The sequence below is a fragment of the Microcaecilia unicolor genome, chromosome 1 (assembly GCF_901765095.1).
Source record: "Microcaecilia unicolor chromosome 1, aMicUni1.1, whole genome shotgun sequence".
Lineage (NCBI taxonomy): Eukaryota > Metazoa > Chordata > Amphibia > Gymnophiona > Siphonopidae > Microcaecilia > Microcaecilia unicolor.
Genome location: NC_044031.1, coordinates 646,860,340 through 646,883,163, shown reverse-complemented (window position 1 = coordinate 646,883,163; position 22,824 = coordinate 646,860,340). Strand labels below are relative to the sequence as shown.

The 22,824-nt window shown below is 44.7% G+C and overlaps 1 protein-coding gene across 1 annotated transcript; it reads right to left on the bottom strand.

Moving 5' to 3' along the window:
• Positions 1 to 16,499: 16,499 nt before the first annotated feature.
• On the bottom strand, positions 16,500 to 21,508 carry LOC115461399 (proto-oncogene Mas-like). The gene is given in 4 exon segments (XM_030191171.1): positions 16,500 to 16,674; positions 20,616 to 20,669; positions 20,671 to 21,307; positions 21,310 to 21,508. Coding segments are annotated over 4 exon segments (906 nt in total). The 5' UTR covers positions 21,350 to 21,508.
• Between the last annotated feature and the right edge of the window lie 1,316 nt (positions 21,509 to 22,824).

The following is a 22,824-nucleotide window of genomic DNA, read 5'->3' as shown; positions in this document are numbered from 1 at the left end:
TATCAGTCCTTTTCAGGGCACAGACCGTATAAGTCTGCCCAGCACTATCCCTGCCTCCCAACCACCATCCTCGCCTCCCGCCACCGGCTCTGCTACCCAATCTCGGCTAAGCTCCTTAGGATCCATTCCTTCTGAACAGGATTCCTTTATGTTTATCCCACGCATGTTTGAATTCTGTTACCGTTTTCGTTTCCACCACCTCCCGCGGGAGGGCATTCCAAGCATCCACTACTCTCTCTGTGAAAAAATACTTCCTGACATTTTTCTTGAGTCTGCCCCCCTTCAATCTCATTTCATGTCCTCTCGTTCTACTGCCTTCGCATCTCCAAGCGGAAGAGCCCTAAACTCTTTAGCCTTTCTTCATATGACAATTGTTCCATCTCATCAATCACTTTGGTCACTTTTCTCTGTACATTTTCAAGTTTCAATTTAACTGTTTTCAGATGTGGAGACCAGAACTGCATACAATACTCAAGATGCGGTCTCATAAGAACATAAGCTTTGCCTTACTGGGACAGACCGAAGGTCCATCAAGCCAAGCATCCTGTTTCCAACAGTGGCCAATCCAGGTCACAAGTACCTGGCAAAGTCCCAAAACAGTACAATACATTTTATGCTGCTTACCATAGAAATAAGCAGTGGATTTTCCCCAAATCTATCTTAATAATGGCTTATGGACTTTTCTTTTAGGAAATTATCTAAACCTTTTTTAAACCCCGCCAAACTAACTGCTTTTACTACATTCTCTGGCAAAGAATTCCAGAGTTTAATTACAGGTTGAGTGAAGAAGTATTTTTTTTTCCCGATTTGTTTTAAATTTACTACTTTGTAGTTTTGTTGCATGCCCCCTAGTTCTAGTATTTTTGGAAAGAGTAAACAAGTGATTCATGTCTACCTGTTCCACTCCACTCAGTATTTTATAGACATTGATCATATCTAGCATCAGCCATCTCTTTTCCAAGCTGAAGAGCCCTAGCCGCTTTAGCCTTTCCACAAAGGGAAGTCATCCCATCCCCTTTATCATTTTTGTTGCCCTTCTCTGTACCTTTTCTAATTTCACTATATCTTTTTTTTGAGATGCAGTGACCAGAATTGCACACAGTGTTTCAGGTGCAGTCACACCATGGAGTGATACAAAGGCATTATAGCATCTTCATTTTTGTTTTCCATTCCTTTCTTAATAATACCTAACATTCTATTTGCTTTTGTTGCCGCCGCAGCACATTGAGCACAGGGTTTCAAAGTATCGTCAATGATGGTTCCTAGATCCTTTTCCTGGGTGGTGACTCCTAATGTGGAACCTTGCATCATGTAGCTATAGTTCAGGCTCCTCTTTCCCACATGCATCATTTTGCACTTGCTCACACTTAACGTCATCTGCCATTTAGATGCCCAGTCTCACAATGAAGGAATACAGAGGCATGATATTCTTTCTTTTATTCTCTATTCCTTTCCTAATAATTTCTAACTCTATGTTTGTTTTCTTTGTCTGCTGCCACACACACTGAGCAGAAAGTTTCAATGCATTGTCCACAATGACACCTAAATCCTTATCCTTGGTGGTGACTTCTAATGTAGAACTTAGCATCATGTAGCTATAATTTGTTTCTTTTCTTCCCATTATGCATCACTTTTCACTTGTCCACATTAAATCTTATCTGCAATTTGAATGTCCAATCTCCCAGCCTCCCAAGATCTTTATGAAATTTCTCAACTTTAAATAGTTTTGTGTCATCTGCATACCAAGCTATAATCAGATTTCAAGGAATAGAGATTGCAAAAAGGTAGAAGAGTAGTTATCAAGAATGATACCAAAGTGACTGAAATACTGGGGTAGTGGGGTAAGGAGGTAGCATTGTCGACTATCTTGGAAAGAGAAGATGGCAGGCTTAGAAGAAAGGACTAGACAGAGCTCTGGTCATAGATATCCAGAAGATGGGAATGAAAGTGGAGGTGCTGTTGCTAGGAGATTGCAACCTACTGGGTATGTACTGGAGTATTTCATATAAGGAATCTGAAATAAGTAGAGAGATCGTGGATGCCTTTCAAAGAGTTCTACTCAAGCAAATGGTAATGGAACCCATGAGGGAAGGGGTGATGTTGGATGTAGATTAGTGTTCACAAATGTAGACAGTCTGGGGGTCAATATTCAAAATTATTTATATGGGCAGGAGAAGCTCCTGCCCTCTTAACTCGTGCACTGTGGGCTGGTCATCAATATTCAGTGACAAGGCTGCTGAGAGACAAAGCCAGGCCTGGGGCAAACACCCCACCCCGGGCCCCCCCCCCCCCCCCCCCCCGGCCTGCACGTGCCTTCCTCTCTGGGCCTGCTTACTTGTCTCCTCTCTTGCTCCGTTCTGCTGCACAGGTCTTTCTTCCTGCTGTATCCAAACAGGAAGTACTTCACACAGGAGGCGGGACGTAGCAGAAAGAAGGATCTGTGGCTGGCAGAGTAGAGTTAATGCAATAGTGTAATGACTCTGCTCTGCAGCTCACAGGAGCAGGAGAGCCATGCCCTTGGAGGCTGGGCCCTGGAGAATTTAGCCCCCTCCTTTTGTAGCCCTGTTCAGCGGTACTTAACTGGGTAGCAATAACTGGCCATTTTCATATTGGGCTGTATAGGGGCATTGGAGCTTGCAGAGTTGGGGAGGAGCTGGCAGTTATGTGACTGAAAGCTATATTTAGTGCCAATGCCCGCATAGGTAAGTGTATGCATAGGACCGCACAAAAAGCAGTCCTAACTATACCTGCTAAGCTATTCAGGTACTTTCACTGAATACTGGCCAGAACCCATATAATTTCTGAATAGTGATTTGAAGTGTTCCAATCAGTTCTTCCCTTCTATCCCCCAGAACATGAATATGCCACCCCATTTTAATCACCTTCCCTCCCAGAACATTAACAGGATCCCCCTCCCTCCCTTCCACCCCCTGAAACATGAACAGACCACTCCTCAAGGATCCCCCTTCCTCCCCCCCCCGAATATCAGAAGACCCCCCCCCCCCTGTACTTACATGCTCAATCTCTGGTGGTCTAGCAGAGAGCAGGCAGGAGCGATGCCCACTTGCTACTGGCTGTTGTTGCTGCCCCTTCAAAATGACTGCTGGGAGTTCTAGCAACATTCTGATGGTACTTATAGTACTGTGAGGCTGCTGCTAGAGTTTGTGGCAGTCATTTTGAAGGGGTAGCCGTAACAGGCAGAAGCAAGTGGGCATTACTCCTAACTGTTGTCTGCTAGACCACCTGATGTGGGTGTCTGCAGATATTCTGGGTGGGGGGAGGAGGCAACCTGGGAGGGGTCAGTCCATGTTCCTAGGGTGGGTGGGAGGGAGGGTGATCAGAAGAGGGCCTGTTCATATTCTCGCACCCTCCACCCTCCCCCCCCAAAATATATATGCTTAGCACAATTTAGTACAGGGGCCCTTAAGTAAATAGTTGGTTCATAACAATTTTTGTTGCAGTTGACTGAGTTTTTGAGTGAGTGGCTTACTGATATTTGGCTTTCTGGTACTAACCAGCCCTGGCCCTGGTTCCGATAAACAAAAAAAAAAAAATGGGTTTGGGGAAGTGGGCTCCTACCACTTAGGATAGGCACTAAGCAGATGCCTAGATCACATATCAATCCATTAGGGATATCCTGAAAACCTGACCTGTTGGTGGCCCTTGAGGACTGGGAGAGAAGATAAAGCTATAGAAAGTATAAATGAACCCAGGGGAAACAGCTGGAAAAGTACAAGTGCTGTGGAGTAAAATTTCAGATCTTCAGGCTCAAAGGTGGAGGTGGGCACAGACATTGTTCCTATTACAGAGACATGCAGCCAGTGCCTGATGAAGCTGCCTCCTGCCTTCAATATGGGAGTTTGACCTATGAGCACCTGTTGCATCATATCTTCCTATTATTGATATTCTAGAACTGGTGACATATACAGTAGTTATAATTTTTGTAAGGGGTATGTGCCTAAAAACTCCTGCAGTTTGAGCCTGGAGACCCTGAGCAACGGGGGATGGGGGTGTCCCTCATTGTGTGGTCACTAGGAGTCAACTCTGACTCAAGGGCACATCTGGACTTGGAAGTCCTGGTCTATCTCAACAACTACGAGGAGGATTAGACAGAATCCCTAATAATTTTCTGATTCTTCTAGGGTTGCTAACTTTTTGAAACCCGTTATCTGTCGCTGCTCATACTCCGTCCCTGCCCCACCCCATTCCTTGTCCCCCAAAATAACAGTAGTGATGGCAGCAATACATTGCACCAACAAGCCACATCAAAGGGGGGGGGGGGGTACAAGAGGTTGCACTCTTCAGCTCTATCACAATAAACTGAGGATGTGGTGGGCAAAGTAAGGATAAATCATATAAGTTTATTATGTACTAGAGCTGTACCCAGGGCCGCCGAGAGGGGGGTAGGGGGGACAAAATTCCCCGGGCCCGGGCCTCCAAGGGGTGCCCGGCGCTGCAGTCCCCGGTCTCACCCACCCGCCCTTGGCTCCGTCAACAGTCCCTCTCCGTCCGCCACTGGGCCCCCTGCATTCAAATCGGCAGCGCCTCACCTCCTTGTGAAAGAGCAGCGGCAGATCGCCTCCTTTCAGGCCTTCCCTCCCTGTGTCCCGCCCTCGCAGAAACAGGAAGTTACATCAGATGAGGGCGGGACACAGGGAGGGAAGGCCTGAAGGGAGGCGATCTGCCGCTGCGCTTTCACATGGAGGTGAGGCGCTGCCGATTTGAATGCAGGGGGCCTGGTGGCAGACGGAGGGGGCTGTCGACGGGGCTGGGGTTGGCGGGTGGAGACTGGGGACTGTGACGCTGGCGGCCTGAGTAGTAAATGGGGGGGGGGGTAGCCTTGCCCCGAGCCCGGCTCAGTTTCTCAGCAGCCCTGGCTGTACCGAACAGCATATTTTACTATTTGGCCAAATTCAAATACCGAATACAAATACTGGTCATTGAGCTTTAATATAACAATTAATAAAAGAAGCAACATGAAATCAGAGATCGTGTTAATTTTAGTAGGATTTAGTACAGTAGAGCTCCAGATTATTCATATCCAAATTTAAATCACTATTCAGCTGAATATGAATAATTTATTCAGGGCCTAATTGAATTGAATATGAATATTCGGTACAGCCCTATTATGTACAAGTACTAACACAGTAACCATATAACAAAGAAGATAATAAAAGCAATTCTGTAACTCTGGTGCCTAAAATTAGAACATGTAAGCTACAGAGTTCTAGCCCATGATTGGCACCAGTATTAGGTGTTATTCTATAAGATGTGGCAAGTCACATAGAAACCCTTTTACTAAGCAGCAGTAAGCAGTAAAGCAGCTATTGTTGGGGTTGGAAAGGTAGAGGGTGGGAGGGGGAGGGTTATTATAGTTGCTCATTGTTATTATTGTTTTCTATTTAAGATTTATAAACAGTTGCACAGCATATTGTTCCTTTTTATACTTTAACAAGCTGTTGAGCCCATTAAAACGGTCGGAGCAACGCCGGGTGCAGCCAAGCTCCCACCCAGGAAAGCCGCCCCGGGGGATGGTGGCAGAGGAAAGCGCCCAGGACACAGCAGTGGTGGCAGCAGCTCATCGTACCTGTCAGAGACGGAGTGCGCCTCGGAGCTGCTGTCGGACGATCCCCGCCCGCCCGGTGCTCGCCGGCCAACGTCGGAACTTGGAAGAGATTTGTGACGTGCCACGCATGCGCAGATGTTCTGCACATGCGCGGCACGTCGGTCACTCTTCATTTATATAGTAGGATAAAAAGATTTAAATATAAAATCATAAGTGTTTGAGGCTTCTGCAGATGAGGACAGAGCTCACGGGGATGGGGCAGGGACACAGACAGAACCTGCAGGGATGGGGCGGGGACGGTGACAGGGCCCGCGGGGATGGTACGGGGACGGACACAGAACCCACGGGGTCAGGGCGGGGACGGGGACTAACTTTGTCCCTATGTCATTTTCTACTGGGAGGCAGATTGGGACAGTGAATTACATGTTGAAAACAGATTATTTTCCATGCTATTCTGATGGGCCTATGCAGCCAATATTTCAAAGCTGAATGAGGCTCAGATATGAATCATCCATTTTTCTTTTAAATGAATTGGAATGTCCTACAAGCATAAAGACAGAACACAACCGCTTTAGAACAGGGAGAGAAGAAATCTCACAGCCTGCTAATGTTGGTCTTAAATCTTCCATCCTTGTGCAGACAATGACCTGCAGCTCTGGACCAGCAGCAAGTCTTAAGGTCAGGAAATAAATTAAATTGTTTTGTGCTTGGGCATTGAAGCGATTCCCAGTGTTTGGATCAGATCTGAGGTTTTTCTCCTACCACATGCATTTATATTTAAAAGATCTACAATTAATTTAGTGCTGCAGAAAGGTGTCAGAGTGACAGCACTAGAAACAAAAGTCCTGACGTTATCCACAGAACAAGTACAGCACATACAATGTCGGTACGAGCCTCCTCCACACACTGCCCCTATGACAGAACAAGTACAGCACAGGCAGCAGCAGTACACACACATTGTGCCCCCTTGTTATTAACTCTTAGACCCCTGGACTCCCTCCCCAAGATTCTGATAACTAAACTCAACAATCCTGATCTCTCCCATCCCTCTCAGAACAATCCTGTAAAAACACATATTTGGGCATTGTACTTGTATATATTTACAGACCAAAGTTTAATATTAAATTTATGAGGGTGATTTCTAAAATCCATTAACTAAACTACTTAAGAACTGGCCATTCTTCCTGCAGGTTAAAGTATGTGCTGATGGCTCTTTGCATTTGTGTGGTTATCAGGATTTATTGTTTTGCTTTGACGTAAGCTACTTTTTGCCTCTCCCAGAAGCTGCTGCCCAAGGCAGCTGCCTAGTCCTGCCTAATGATTAGCCGGCCCTGGCTATGGCACAGCCAGCAAAAGGATAAGCTTCTGGCACCATAAAAATATGTACAGCATAGGCAGTAACAATGCAAGTTTCCTATTCACACACTATCAGGGGCATAATCGAAAGAGAAGGACGCCCATCTTCCGACACAAATTGGGAGATGGGCGTCCTTCTCTCAAGGTCGCCCAAATCGGCATAATTGAAAGCCGATTTTGGGTGTCCTTAACTGCTTTCTATCACGGGGACGACCAAAGTTCACAGTGGCGTGTCGGCAGTGTACCGAAGGCGGGATGGGGACGTGGTTAAGAGATGGGCGTCCTTGGCCAATAATGGAAAAAAGAAGGGCGTCCCTGACGCGCATTTGGCCGACTTTACTTGGTCCAATTTTTTTCACGACCAAGCCTCTAAAAGGTGCCCGAACTGACCAGATGACCACCGGAGGGGATCACCTCCCCTTACACCCCCAGTGGTCACCAACCCCCTCCCACCCTAAAAAAAAATTTAAAACATTTTTTGCCAGCCTCTATCCTGCTTATAATCGAAAGAGAAAAACGCCTATATTGCGACCCAAATCGGGAGATAGACGTTTATCTCCCAAAAACGAATAAATCGGTATAAGCCAAAGCCGATTTTGGACGTTTTCAACTGCACTCCGTCGCGGATGCGGACAAAGTTGATGGGGGCGTGTCAGAGGTGTGGCGAAGGCGGACCTGGGGCGTGGTTATCGGCTGAAGAGAGATGGGCGCCTTTCGCCGATAATGGAACAAAAGTATGCGTTTGTAGCTAGAATTTAGGGCACTTTTCCTGAACCCTGTTTTTTCACGAATAAGGCCCCAAAAAGTGCCCTAAATGACCAGATGACCACCGGAAGGAATCGGGGATGACCTCCCCTGACTCCCCCAGTGGTCACTAACCCCCTCCCACCACAAAAAATGATATTTCACAACTTTTTATTTTCACCCTCAAATGTCATACCCACCTCCCTGGCAGCAGTATGCAGGTCCCTGGAGCAGTTGTTAGGGGGTGCAGTGGACTTCAGGCAGGTGGACCCAGGCCCATCCCCCCCCCACCTGTTACAATTGTGCTACTTAATGCTTAGTCGTCCAACCCCCCCAAACCCACTGTACCCACATGTAGGTGCCCCCCTTCACCCCTTAGGGCTATAGTAATGGTGTAGACTTGTGGGCAGTGGGTTTTGAGGGGGATTTGGGGGGCTCAACCCACAAGGGAAAGGTGCTATGCACCTGGGAGCTCTTTTACCTTTTTTTTGTGTTTTTGTAAAAGTGCCCCCTAGGGTGCCCGGTTGGTGTCCTGGCATGTGAGGGGGACCAGTGCACTACGAATCCTGGCCCCTCCCACGAACAAATGCCTTGGATTTATTCGTTTTTGAGCCGGGCGCTTTCATTTTCCATTATCGCTGAAAAACAAAAACGCCCAGCTCACACATTGTCGAATAAAACATGGACGTCTATTTTTTTGCTAAAATACGGTTCGGTCCGCCCCTTCACGGACCCGTTCTCGGAGATAAACGCCCATGGAGATAGACGTTTTTGTTCGATTATGCCCCTCCATGCCAACCTCAAATGTCATAGCCAGCTCCATCACAGCAGTATGCAGGTCCCTGGAGCAGTTTTTAGTGGGTACTGCAGTGCACTTCAGGCAGGCAGACCCAGGACCATCCCCCTCCTACCTGTTACACTTGTGCTGGTAAATGGGAGCCCTCCAAAACCCACTAGAAACCCACTGCACCCACATCTAGGTGCCACCCTTTACCCTTTAAGGGCTATGGTAGTGTTGTACAGTTGTGGGTAGTGGGTTTTGGTTTTTTGGGGGGGGGGGGGGCTCAGCACCCAAGGTAAGGGAGCTATGCACCATGGGAGCAATTTATGAAGTCCACTGCAGTGCCCCCTAGGGCATGTGAAGGGGACCAGTGCACTGGTCCTGGCATGTGATGGGGACCAGTGCACTACGAATTCTGGCTCCTCCCACGACCAAAGAGCTTGGATTTTTAGATTGTAAGCTCCTTGAGCAGGGACTGTCCTTCCATGTTAAATTGTACAGCGCTGCGTAACCCTAGTAGCGCTTTAGAAATGTTAAGTAGTAGAAGATTTGGTCATTTTTGAGATGGGTGTCCTCGGTTTCCATTATGGCCGAAAACAGGGGACGAACATCTCTATGGTCGACCATCTCAATATTTAGGTCGACCGTCTCTTAGGATGACCTAAATGTTGAGATTTGGGTGTCCCTGACCGTATTATCGAAACGAAAGATGGACGCCCATCTTGTTTCGATAATACAGGATGCCCCGCCCCTTCATGGGGACATCCTCAGAGATGGACGCCCTTAGAGATGGGCGTCCCCGTTCGAAAATGCCCCTCCACAGGTAACAGTCATGCATTTGATATACCACCTTTCTGTGGTAGAAACAAAGGGGTCCTTTTACTAAGCTGCGCTGAAAAATGGGCTGCGCTAGTGTTTTCGGCGAATGCAAATCCATGTTTCAGCGAGCCTGTAAAAAGGCCTTTTAAAAATTTTTGCTGAAAATGGACGTGTGGCAAAATAAAAATTGGTGCATGTCCATTTTGGGTCTGACACCTTACCACCAGCCACTGACTTAGCGGTAAGGTCTCTCGCGTTAACTGTGCGATAATTGCCTACACACGTCAAGTCGGAGTTACGCAAGAAAATAAACTATATTTTCTGGTGTGAGTAGCGGACGCACATCAAAAATGAAATTACCATATGGGCCATGCGGTAGTCGGGTGGTAACTCCAAATTGATACACGTTGGGCGAGCGTAGGTGCCTCACGTAGCTTAGTAAAAGGAGCCCAAAGTGGTTTTTATATTATATACAGGTACTTTTTCTATTCCTAGTGGGCTCACAATCTAAGGGGTCCTTTTACTAAGCCATGGTAAAAAGTGGTAAAAAGTGTAGGTGCGGGATTTGGGCGCGCGCAGAAATATTTTTCAGCACACGTACCAAAAAATGAATTTTAAAATTTTTTACGAAAATGGACGTGCGGCAAAATCAAAATTGCCGCGCGTCCATTTTGGGTGTCTGACCTTACCACCATCCATAGACCTAGTGGTAAAGAATCTGCGTGCTAACGACCTAAGCGCATTAGATGCCACTTGGCACGCGTCCACTATGCTCATCCAAAAATAAAAAAATATTTTTCAGATGCATGTAGCGGACATGCGCCAAAATGAAATTACCACAAGAGGCACGCGGTAGTTGGGCGGTAAGTTTATTTTGGCATGCGTTGGGTGCGCGTAGACGCTTTCACAGCTTAGTAAAAGGGGCCCTAAATTTTTATACTTTGGACATTAGAGGGTTAAGTGACTTGTCCAGGTCATAAAGAGCTGCAGTAGGAATCAGACCCAGTTCCCCTGATTCTCAGGCCACTGCACTAACCATTAGGCTACTCTTCCAATTCCACTTCCATTGAGAACGATCTACGAGCAAACCTCCTTCCGCAAACTATTGAAGACCCATCTTTTTGAAAAAATCTATGGCAAGAAGCAAAACACATAAAGCTCACACTCACTGTTCATTAATGCATCAATACATCCACTTCTGAACTCTCATCCCCCGTGGTCTCACCTCACTCATACCCTTACTCACAGAAATATGTATACCATACATAATGCCCTTTTAACCTCCCGCTGTCTCCTTCCAATGTTTCAAGGTTTGGTTCCAGTGTTTATATTCCTTAACAACACTTTGATTGTCTTGTATAACTCTTCACAATGTAATCCATAACCAAGTTGTAACAAATTGTATTTCCATCATTCATATCGTATTGTAAGCCACACTGAGCCCGCAAAGAGGTGGGAAAATGTGGGATACAAATGCAATAAATAAATAAATAAATAAAAAATAAATTGTCTTCACAACTGTAACAACACAGACAGCAGCTGTGAAACTTTCCCTCACATATACACACAAACACTGCCCACAACACAGCTGTTATTCCCACATCAGTATATCAGAATTTGGCTCAGGATGGGTTGTCCCTCAGCTAAGTGAAATTCCATTTTAAATGCCCAGTCATTTCATGGATGCTCAGTTATGGTAGCCAGGAAAACAGTTTGAAATATCCATGGAAAGTTTGCCTATGCCAGCCCCTATACCGCTCCCATCTTAGAGGTGAAAAGCTCCGTATCACTTGGTACCTGCACAGCAAGGGCAGTTATTTTGTACTTTACCTGTTTTGAAAGTCTCTCCCATCACACCTCAGGAAAATTCAGTCAGACAGGATCAAGAGGCGTGAACAGTTATTTCTGTGTAGAGGAAGAGAAGTGATGCCCTCTCCAGTGCTGAGATCCGGGTGACTTGTGTTTCCTGGTTTCTGGTCCTTACTGAAAGAGAAATGCTGCTGAAGTGGATTTAATACAGGGCAGCACACTTGCCTGGGAAGCCTGGAACAGATCCAGCACACACAGTGGACAGCTGGCACAGCTGTGAGCTCCGCCCTACCTCCATCTCCTCCTTCTCCTCCTCCGGCAAGTGAAAGTGAGCAGAGCCTTGATAAATGCTGCAACTGCTCAGCAGTTTTAAACTTGTGCAAAATCATGTTTTTTTTATGTACAAGTTACCATGAGGTCAGTATTAAGTGTCACTGCCTGCCACATCATTTTAAAAGATAGGTCAAAATTTAATAGCACCTGCTATCCAGATAAATACTGTGGATTCAGTGGCATTGTTTTGGGAGTGCCATTGAATAAACAAAAAATAGAGGCATGATCCAACAAAAAAAACCCCACAGAGGTATAAAAAAGAATTAGATAAAACACACAGTTCAGTGCAGCATGGTAAGCGTCACTTTTATTCAAATGATCCCAACGCAGTCACATTTCAACTTGCACTTGCATCAGGGGCATAAACAATAATCCTGTAGGCCTTATTCAAACTCCTTCAGTGACAAGAATTTCATTACCCTCTGGCTTGAGACCAGTCTTCATAAGTGGATCATTACTGAGATACATCTTGTCCAATATAATTTTACTACCTGGAGACTGAATAAGGCTACAGGATTATTGTTTATGCCAGGGGCGTAGCCAGACTTCGGTGGGAGGGGGTCCATAGCCCGAGGTGAGGGGGCACATTTTAGCCCCTCCCGGCGCCGCCGCCCCCTCCCGCCATTGCTGAACTCCCCCCACCAACTTTGACCCCCTACCATTGCCGACCCCCCCGCTAGCAACGTTGACCCCCCCACCATTGCCAAACCCCCCCGCCATCAACTTTGACCCCCCCCTCCTGCCGCCAACCCGCCATCGCCTACATATGATGGCGGGGGACCCCAACCCCCGCCAGCCGAGCCGAGGTCCTCTTCTTCCCAATCCCATGCAAGGCTTCGTTCTAGTCTGACGCCACTGGTTTATGCCCCTGATTCAGGTGATAGTTCTAACATGGCCACATCAGGCTCTTTTGAATAAAAGTGACTGTTACCATACTGCACTGGACTGAGTGCCAATGAATATCCTTACAGACAGACTCAGCACCAGTATTGTATAGTAACTAAGTAATGTAGCTAGTTACTGTACTTAAGCAAAAGTTTTGTCGCTTTTACTTATCAATAATTTTGCCAATTTTTACTACTTTTTCACAGTTACATCTGATACTTGCAGTTAAATGTAAAAAGTAAAAGCAGAAACTAGATATAAATGACGATTCCTCAGTAAAGCCAATGAAACAGCAAAACTGGGAACAGGATTAAGCAGTGAATCATCCCATCTAATATTTTGCTGTTCAGTGAATTTAGTCTATAAGGACAGTGGAGTTGCCTGTGTTTGTTGAAGTGAAGTGGTTACTGGTCTCCAGCCAAAGAGAACAACGATGCTGGGTCATTTTGAAGCAGAGATGAAGCTGAAGCTGGTTGGAATTCTTGGTGAACAGACGTATGTCTCTATCACAACAAACTGCTCTTCATCCCATAGAAAAGTTTTTATTGGGGTGACTGTCCACTTGATTGAGAGTCTTTAAGGAGGAAGTCTGATTGACTGGCCTTAAGGGTTCCTACACATTTGATAATTAGTTCTTGAAGATATTCAAACAGAGTTCAGTGCCAGAGATGAATGTAGTGGAGGAAGTGAAAAAAAATGACAAAGGGACAGCAGACCCTGAAAAGAGAGTACCAGAGACTGGGACCTACATAATTAGAACAATTAAATGGCCAGACAACAAAGGTAGAAAAAATCATTTTAATTTCGGATGATGTAGTATGGTAGTTATGTTTAGTCTCCTTTAAAGGTTAATAAATAAAATAAAGATCTAAACATGTCAACTAAGGTGATATTTATTGGACTAAATACATTTTTTGACTTTCATAAAAGTCATTTCCAAGCGAACAGTTTGATATTCCACTACGTAAGACTTTTTATCATTTTCTCCTTTCTTGTAAAATAACAGGTTACACTAACAGCCTGAAAAGTAAAGCTCTGCTGTACTCTGATGGACTTTAGAGGTAACTGCACATCAAAACCTTTAACTGGATTTTATAGCTTGCTACCAGTACAGTACAGGGCTAAATTTAAACTCTATGGCACATATTTTAGAAGCTCTATTTGTGTTCTGGACATCTGAAAAGCAGTATTTAAACATCCACTGTGCATGTTCATCCAAATACTGATTTTACAAAGCCAAAATATGGACATTTCACACTGTAGTACATCCATATGGCAAGGGGGAGTGATGTGGGCGTGCTTTGGGTGGGACTAAGGAGGAGCCAAAAGATGGATGTCCAGCTCCGATTGCAGAAGGGGAAGGGATGTCCGTGTTCAAAAACTCTGTATCCTGTTTTAAAATACATGTAAGATGGCCATCCATTTGTGACGTATTGACTGGGATGTCCACATTCTGAATGGGACATCTATTTGAAAATGCCCCTCCAGAACGTGGTACGGGCGGTTAGCTTGACGGAGTTTAAAAAGGGGTTAGATAGATTCCTAAAGGACAAGTCCATAGACCGCTATTAAATGGACTTGGAAAAATTCCGCATTTTTAGGTATAACTTGTCTGGAATGTTTTTACGTTTGGGGAGCGTGCCAGGTGCCCTTGACCTGGATTGGCCACTGTCGGTGACAGGATGCTGGGCTAGATGGACCTTTGGTCTTTCCCAGTATGGCACTACTTATGTACTTATGTACTTATGTCTGATCTTCAAGACCCTTAAAGGAAATGGGCCAGAATACTAGAAGAACAGGATCTCTGTCTACATACCCTCAAAGTTGCTAAAGTCCTCCCAAGGAGTTTCCCTAACCATACCCTATCTAAAGGGCATCACACACGGCGTGGCACCTGCAGAGTAGCTCCCACAATCTGGAATGGACTCCTTGAAAAGCTTTGATTAACTCAATGCTATCTCTATGTTAGGAAGCAGGTAAAAGCTTGGCTCTTCCCCCAAGTCTTTAATGGAAGATGCAACTAACTTGCTAGTCACACACATATGAGGACTAACACCCTCTGCACATAGTGTAGCAGGACTTATCCACTCCTACCCTAGCTGAGATCATATTCATACACTTATCTTAATTCATTAATTAATGTATTTGTTACATTTATACCCCACATTTTCCCACCTATTTGCAGGCTCAATGTGGCTTACAAAGTACCGTAAAGGCGTTTGCCATTCCGGTTGATAACAAATACAAGATTGTGTTATGGTCAAATGAGATAGAGGTGAATCAGGCGTCATGGGTCGAGGGAAAGAGGATAGTAAATTGTCCAGTTCGATCTTTGATTATGTTGTGCTGCAGGGTGTGGGGATTCATGTGCATCATTCTTTAAGTTAGTCCCCTTATTTTCTGTCTAACTTTTGTTACTCTATCTTCTCTGCCTATATGCTCCACCTTCGCTTATACCCTATGCTGTCTATTAATATATGTTATTATGTATTATGTCGACATTGTAAGTACATACTATGCCATAATATGTACTGTTATTTCAAAATTTGTACTGCTGTAATTGTGTGTTGCCTATGTCCAGATTGTTTTTGCTGTACACTGCCTTTCTTCAAACCCAATAAATAAAATAAAATAAATAAATATGTATGCTACATTCCCTGGAAAAAGTCTTTTATAAAATTGTGCAGCCATACATACCCACTTACAAGATCAAGCACACTTAGACATGCAGGACATGATATTCAAAATGATTTAACTGGCCAGACACAGCAACCGAACGGTTAAATCACCTGTTCGGCCTATCCATTAATTTTCAGCAGCATTTAACAGGTTGCTGCTGAAAATGAGCAATTAGCACCTAAGTGAAAACTAGCTATTTTGGGGGCCTTCCAGGGACCGCGTCAGCACTTGGCTGGTTAAGTAACATAGTAACATAGTAGATGACAGCAGAAAAAGACCTGCATGGTCCATCCAGTGTGCCCAAGACAAACTCATATGTGTATACCTTACCTTGAATTTGTACCTGTCCTTTTCAGGGCACAGACCGTATAAGTCTGCCCTCCCCTATCCTCGCCTCCCAACCACCAACCCCTCTTCCCCCCACCTGCTCCGCCACCCAATTTCAGCTAAGCTTCTGAGGATCCATTCCTTCTGCACAGGATTCCTTTATGCATATCCCACGCATGTTTGAACTCCGTTACCGTTTTCATCTCCACCACCTCCCGCGGGAGGGCATTCCAAACGTTCACCACCCTCTCCGTGAAAAAATACTTCCTGACATCTTTCCTGAGTCTGCCCCCCTTCAGCACTTATCCGGTCAGGTTAACTGCATAAATACGACTGAATGAAACACAGTTCTATCTTTGGGCCCCTTTTCTCACATGACAGTAAAAAGGGGGCCTGCGGTAGTATCGGCACATGGTTTTGATGTGCGCCGAGGCCCCCTTTTAGTGTAGTAGGTAAAAGGCTGGATTTTTTAAAAAGGAAATGACCATACAGTAATCACAGGGATTGCCATGCGACCATTTCCGTGGGGGGGGGGGGGGGGGGGGGGGGGGTCCTTACAACCACCTATTTAGGTGACACCGGTAAGGGCTCCTGCGCTAACCTGGCGGTTACACGTGAATAGAATGCACACAAACATTCACACTTTCTTCAGGGCAGGTGCAAATTTGGCCATGTAAATTTGCATGCTGTTGAGACTGGTTTTCCACTGTGAAGCTGTTAGCTTTTCACTGTGAAGTAAAGGAAGTAGGCAGTTTTGTATCCTAGTTCTGAGCTACTATAAATAAAATTATAGATTCAAACTGCTAGTCTTCCACTGTGAAGCTGGTGTTCTGCTGTAAGTCTGTCTCCAAGAAGTGCTGAGTTGTGAAGCTGGGTGGCTTTGCCAAAGTAAGGCTTGGAGAAGTGATTAAGGAGTAAAGTCATCTTGAATGTTGGTTAATTCCAGGAATAAAAGATTTTCCCTTGGTTAGTTGTCAATATTATCCTCTGATGCAGTCTATTTGGCGAAACATGGCCACATCGGGACTGGAATTCATTCAATAAAGATTTGTTTGGACTTTTCCCTGTCTGCTTTGCTGTTTACCTGTTTTAAAATTATCCCTAAGTTCAACCCTTCCCTTCACATTGGACAAGGTTTTCATGTGTAACTCAATTATCTGAGGAGCTGTAGAATTAATCTTTATGTGATAGCCACTACATTTATATTTCAGTATTTGCTCTGCTGGAGTTAAGGTTTGTCTCTTCTTCCATCCCATACTTGAAAACTCCCTGAAGAGCCACCTTGATAGAGTCCTGGCCTTTCTGCTTGCTTCGACTTCCCACCAGAAAGTATATATAGGGATTGGCTGAGCTGTTGATGACAGACAACAAAAGACTAAATAGAGAAGGTTTTTATTATTTATTTATTTGTAACATGTATATCCCACATTTTCCCACCCATTAGCAGGCTCAATGTGGCTTACATAATACCATAAAGGCGATCGCCAAGTCTGGTAGATGTTAAACAAATACAATTTAAAATAAGGGTTAGATAAGGTTAGAGTAAACAGGTACAAAAAGGGACAAGGAAATAAAGGAATATATAATGTCCAATGCGATGTAAGATATTGATGCATTGCAGAGTTGAGGCATTTAAGTAGGGCCGGTAGGGTAGGCCTTGCAAAACAGATAGGTCTTTAATGATCGCCTGGAGTTTTGATGGTCGTGAATCGCTTTCACACTCTTTGGTAGTGCATTCCACATTTGTGTACTTAAGTAAGAAAAATTGGATGCATAGGTTGATTTGTATCTGAGTCCAATGCAGCTTGGATAGTGGAGGTTCAAATAAGTACGTGACGCTGTGGTTCTGTTGCTGGTCGGAAGATCTATGAAGTCAATCATATATCCTGGGGCATCACTGTAGACAATCTTGTGGACCAAAGAGCAGATTTTGAAGGCAATGCGTTCCTTGATTGGGAGCCAGTGCAGTTTTAATCGGAGAGGTTTTTTTTTTTAATATAAATCATTTTTATTAATGACAATAATACCATAATGTACAAAACATAAACAGGTGTATAGAACAAATGATGGATACATGTATCTAAAATACAAGGTATGAATTGTCATCATACATTTTCATTTTCTCTCCCCCCCCCCTCAGCCCTCTGAGAAATCACATTCACCGTGGGGCCTGATGGCTATCCACAATGGAACAGCAACAACATACAAGTACAGTTCTGCAGCTTTCCTTTTGTCTTCCCCATTCCATCTGTGTACCCTCACACCCCGTGTTCACCTCCCTCCACCCTTTCAACACCCCTTTCAACACCCTCCCTTCCCTCCCTTCCTAACCCTCCCCCCTCCCTCCCCTCCCTACGAGTTATCCATTCAAAATCCTACTGCGGGCTGTTGGAGTCAACGTGTCCCAAAACGGAGATAATCGGAGAGGTTTAGCACTATTGAATATCAGCCTGGCAGCTGTGTTTTGGGCTGTCTGGAGTTTTTTCATAAGCTGTACTTTACATCCCACATATAATCCATTGCAGTAATCTGCGTGGCTCAGAACCATTGATTGTATCAATTTACGGAATATTTCCCTCGGGAAGTAAGGTCTTATACCATAGGCGGTCGGTGGCCCAACTGTTTGGGGAGGCTAAAGGGGGTGGGGTTAGGGGTGGAGCCAGGGGCAGAGCTTATATCCATAATTGTCTGACAACACAGAAAAAAAAAGTAAAAATAAAAGTCACAATTAATACCTTTTATTAAATTTAGATATTAGATATGTATCATATGTCAAAGAATAAAGTGGTTGCTCGAAGCATATACTAACCACAATTGCTCAACTGCAAAACACTATGCACAAATTTCTGCAAAAACACAATCAGAACCTTACTGTACCATAACACTGGGCAGACCCTAATAAACCAATATACCACTCATACGGAAAATGCAGACTGTCAACAATATGAAACAAGGGATCATAATTCTCATGTAGAGCCACAAAACACCCTTTTAGGGTGGAAAGTGTTCACAATGAGCTCCTTTTATGAACGACTATATGTAGATCCTTCAAGAGGTAGTGTGTCATGATTTAGGCTCTAAAACCCTTTCTGATGTTTTGGTGCCACCTCAGGAAGGCCAATACACAATCTCTCCACTGCAAAACACTATACACAAACTTGTGCAAAAACACACTCATAACCTTACCAAACCATAACAGCACTAATTCCAAGGACAGGACGAGCTACAACCTTATGCGTGGAGAGGCAGCACTGTAATTACACCGGGCTCTAAAACACCAGTACACAACCTAGTGAAACAAAAAAAAAAACAAAAAATGGCTGAAAATACTACACGCTAGCAGAACACTGCACCTTGATCACACATGAAAAAGACATGACACAACAGATTTGAAGGAAAAATACTCAACTGGAAAGTTACCTCAAGAAGTCAGACTCAGCATGCAGCAATACTAGAAAAATTGAAACTTACATGCAAAATATCACAGATGCACATTTCCAAAAGCTGACATATTCCAGTTAATAAATTCTGAATAAAATACTTTTTTCTACCTTTGTTGTCTGATCATTTAGTTTTTCTATTCGCTTTGGTCCCAGTGTCTTCTGTTTTATGCAGTGTCTTCTTTCCATTTGATATTTTTTCTCTCACCATGTCCACCATCCTCCTGTGTCCTTATGCATCTTGTCTACCATCTGTAGCCCTGTCCCTATCCTTCAGTGTCCTGATCCAGCTCTTAAATTCAGCAGTTTCCCCTCCATCCATATTCAGCATTTCTCCTCACTCCCCTCAATCCATGTGCATATACTTACCTCCCCTCCATCCATGTCCAGCATTTCTCCTCTCTCCCTTCCCCTCCATCCGTGTGCATCTCCTTCCTTTGTCTTTCCTTCCCTCCATCCCTGTTCAACATTTCTCCTCTCTTCCCTGCCCTCCATCTATGTGCATCTCCTTCCAGTCTTCCCTTCCCTCCATCCATCCATGTCCAGCACCTTCCCCCTTTCTCTTCTACCCTTCCATCCAGTGTCATACCTCTTTCTCTCTCCATCCTTCCACCCATTACCCTCTCCCAATCCTTCCATCCATTGTCTCCCTCTCCTTCCGTCCATTGTCTCCCTCTATCTCCCCTTCCTTCTAGACAGTTCTCTCTCTCGACCCTTTTCCATTCAGCATGTCCTCTCTCACCCCATCCTTCCAGTGTCTTTTCTCTTTCCCTCCCTACCGCGTCTTCCCTCATTCTGCCCCCACCTTCCAGCATTTTTCCTCTTTCTCCCTCCTTTCATCCAGCATTTCTCAGTCTGGCAACTAGGGTCTCCCCCATTCTCCCCAGCAGCTTCTCTCTCTCTCCTGCCCATATCCCCTCTTTCTCTCCCCATCTTTCCACTCATCTCTCTCTCTCTGTACCCCTCTTCCATCCAGCATCTTCTCTATGGCTCTCACCTGCTCTTTTCCATGTCCCCTATTTCTCTCACCATCTCTCTCTAGCTCTCCCCTGCTCTTTTCCATGTCCCTGGCTCTCCCCTGTGCTTTTCCATGGCCCCTCTTTCTCTCCACATCTCTTTCTGGCTCTCCCCTGCTCTTTTCCATGTCCCTGGCTCTCCCCTGCTCTTTTCCATGGCCCCCTCTTTCTCTCCCTATGTCTCTCTGGCTCTCCCCTGCTCTTGTCCATGTCCCTGGCTCTCCCCTGCTCTCCCTCTCTCTCCTCCTACCATTTCCAGCCACATTCTCTCCCTCCGGGCCTCTTTACAGCAGCGCTGACATAAGAAGAAAAAGAAGCGCGGGGCCGCAGCAGCCTTCAGACATGCGCTGTCGGCTCTGCCGATCCTCTGCCTCCGGAACGGGAAATTGGCGTCAGGGGACAGAGAACGGCAGAGCCGACAGTGCATGTCTGAAGGCTGCTGCGGCCCCGCGCTTCTTTTTCTTCTTATGCTGGCTGTGGAGAGAAGCGGCAGCAGCGGAGATCAGCGTAGGTCTTGTTCCTGCCGCTGCTCAACAGAAGCAGCGGCGGCGGCAGCAGTAGCAGATTTCGTCGGGAGTCTTGGCGGATTTCGGAGAAGGAGGCAGGCAGGGAAGTTCACAGCTGGGCTGGGGAGGCTTAGCCTCCTCAAGCCTCTTATACGGGGCGCCTATGTCTTATACGTTTAAATTTCCACAAACAGTGAAACATCTTTATAATGGAGTTAACTTGGCTCTCAAGTGTAAGATGGCTATCAATAGTAACACCTAAGATTTTGAGGCTATCGGAAATAGGAAGAGAATAAACAGGAATGCTTAGGGTTGTGGGTTTATAATTATTGTATGGGGATGAGAGGATAAGACAATGTGTGCATTATCAGCAGCATCAAATTAAGAGGCAGACCAAAGATGAGGAAGAACTGTGAGCATGATGACCACGTAGAGCTTTGGTGGGCGCTGGTGCTGGGTGCTCCTCTGGATCTTGATAAGCAGAGTCAAGCTGTAAAACACCATGAGTGGAGTAAAGAAGAAAAAAAATAAAGCATTATTGGAAATAAATGCTGATTGTGGACAGTCAATCCAGAGCATTTCACTGCAGAGAATCCATTCTATTCCAGTGGCCAAGCATAAGAATGTCCACAGGAGAACACATACAATGGAGGACTGGTGCTTCGGGCCCTGGCAGCGGTACCAGAGTGGGAACAGAGCAGACAAACAGCGGTCCAGACTGATAGCTGTCAGGAGGTACAGCCCTGTATTATACACCAGCATGTGACTGACAATTATGATACTCCAATACAGAATATCTAATAGATCCAAAAGAATACACAGTGCCATAGCACAAGAAAAGAGAAGGAAGAGGAAGTCAGCCACTGCCAAGTTCAGGATGTAGACAGTGAATTTGTTTCTCTTGATTCTGAAGCCAAGTAACCAAATGACAATTCCATTCCCAATGAATCCCAAGACAGAGATGATGAAACTAAGGCATAAGAAACTTAATTTTAAGCGTGTATCTTCTTTCACAAAACTGTTCTCGTCTGTCCCATTATCTTCTATACTGCTGTGGTGCTAAGAGAGACTGTTGTCAGCTCAATCATGATTACATTTTTGGTCAGGATGGAAATGTAAGTTTTTTTCTTGGTTCCGGTAAGTTCTGCTGTTAGAACTTTCAATTTCTGTCTTCAAGGTAGAGCTGGAACCATGTCTTTATCTGTCCTGCCAAAGATGCTGCAGCTCGCTTTCACCTCCAGGAAGCAAAATAGCTCTCTCTCTCTCTCTCTCTCTCTCTCTCTGTCCTGTTAATAGAGAAGGAAATAATGAGACTCCAAAATATTTGTTCAATCATTATCAACCTACTATTAAGAATATAAGAACATAAGAATGGCCATACTCAGTCAGACCGATGGTCCATCTAGTCTAGTATCCTGTATCCAACAGTAGCCAATCCAGATCACAACTACCTGGCATAATCCAAAAGAGTAGCAAGATTCCATGCAGAATCCCAAAGAGTAGCAAGATTCTATGCTACTGATCCCAGGGATAAGTAATGGCTTTCCCCCCATGCTGCTATGCAGGTCTAAAAATGTCCAAGGCTATATTCAAAGCCAGAATCACCACATAATGATAATCAGATGATTTATTCATCTATTCAGTGGTTCTCTCTATTTAGATATGCATATGCTTTCCTAAAGTTAATTGCATAATTTATCTGTTATGTTAAGAGTGCTGCTTGTGCAGTCCCCTTAAACAGCTATCTTTAACTGGATAGCAGTTGAGTATCTCCACCTCTGACCCATTCCTAAATCTAAATGGAGTGAGCATTGAATCTGGCCAGACTGCCTCCATATATCTTCACTGATCTCTTGAATTGCCTTTTGGGATATACTTTGGCGAGGCATATCTTGGCAAAGGACTTTCCGCTGTGGCTCTCTCCACACACTTCCATTCATTTTGGAGTAATTTCAGGTCTTTTCTTCATTATTCTTCAGTGTGACTCAATTCAGGGGCTGAGGTTTTTGGGGGGTTAGATTTCACACCAGCTGGGTGAAGGGTGTTAACATGTGGGTTGCTGCCATAATTTGTGCTCTTGGTGGTTGCTTTACTTTTTATAGGAAGAGGTTTGGTAAAAGAACAACATTTATAGCAGATTCTGTACTTTTTTTTATCAATTCCCTGCATTCTGGTGAGGGTTTCTCTCTAAAACCACAACATTTCCTCACTGGGTGAGTTTCTTGTGTACTGTGGTTCAGAGGAATCAGCTTTGAAGGGCACACAAACATTGTTCACTTAAAGCAGACAGGGGCTAAGTATACAACAAACAGTCCCAAAGAAAGCCCAGCATCTAAAACTTTGATACTAAGATTTTTACCAATGAACTTTTAACATAAAAAGTCATACACCTCAGTGGCGACTCATTTCATAAGAGCCAGAACATTTCTTAGCTTGCCTTGCCTCTTCACTGGTCTATAGTGACTTTTAACTCAAATTCATTATTTTCATTTTTTCAAATATTGTTATGAATAGATATTTTTATACATTTTTTAGGAACTTTAAAAAGAGTTCAATCCAGTCA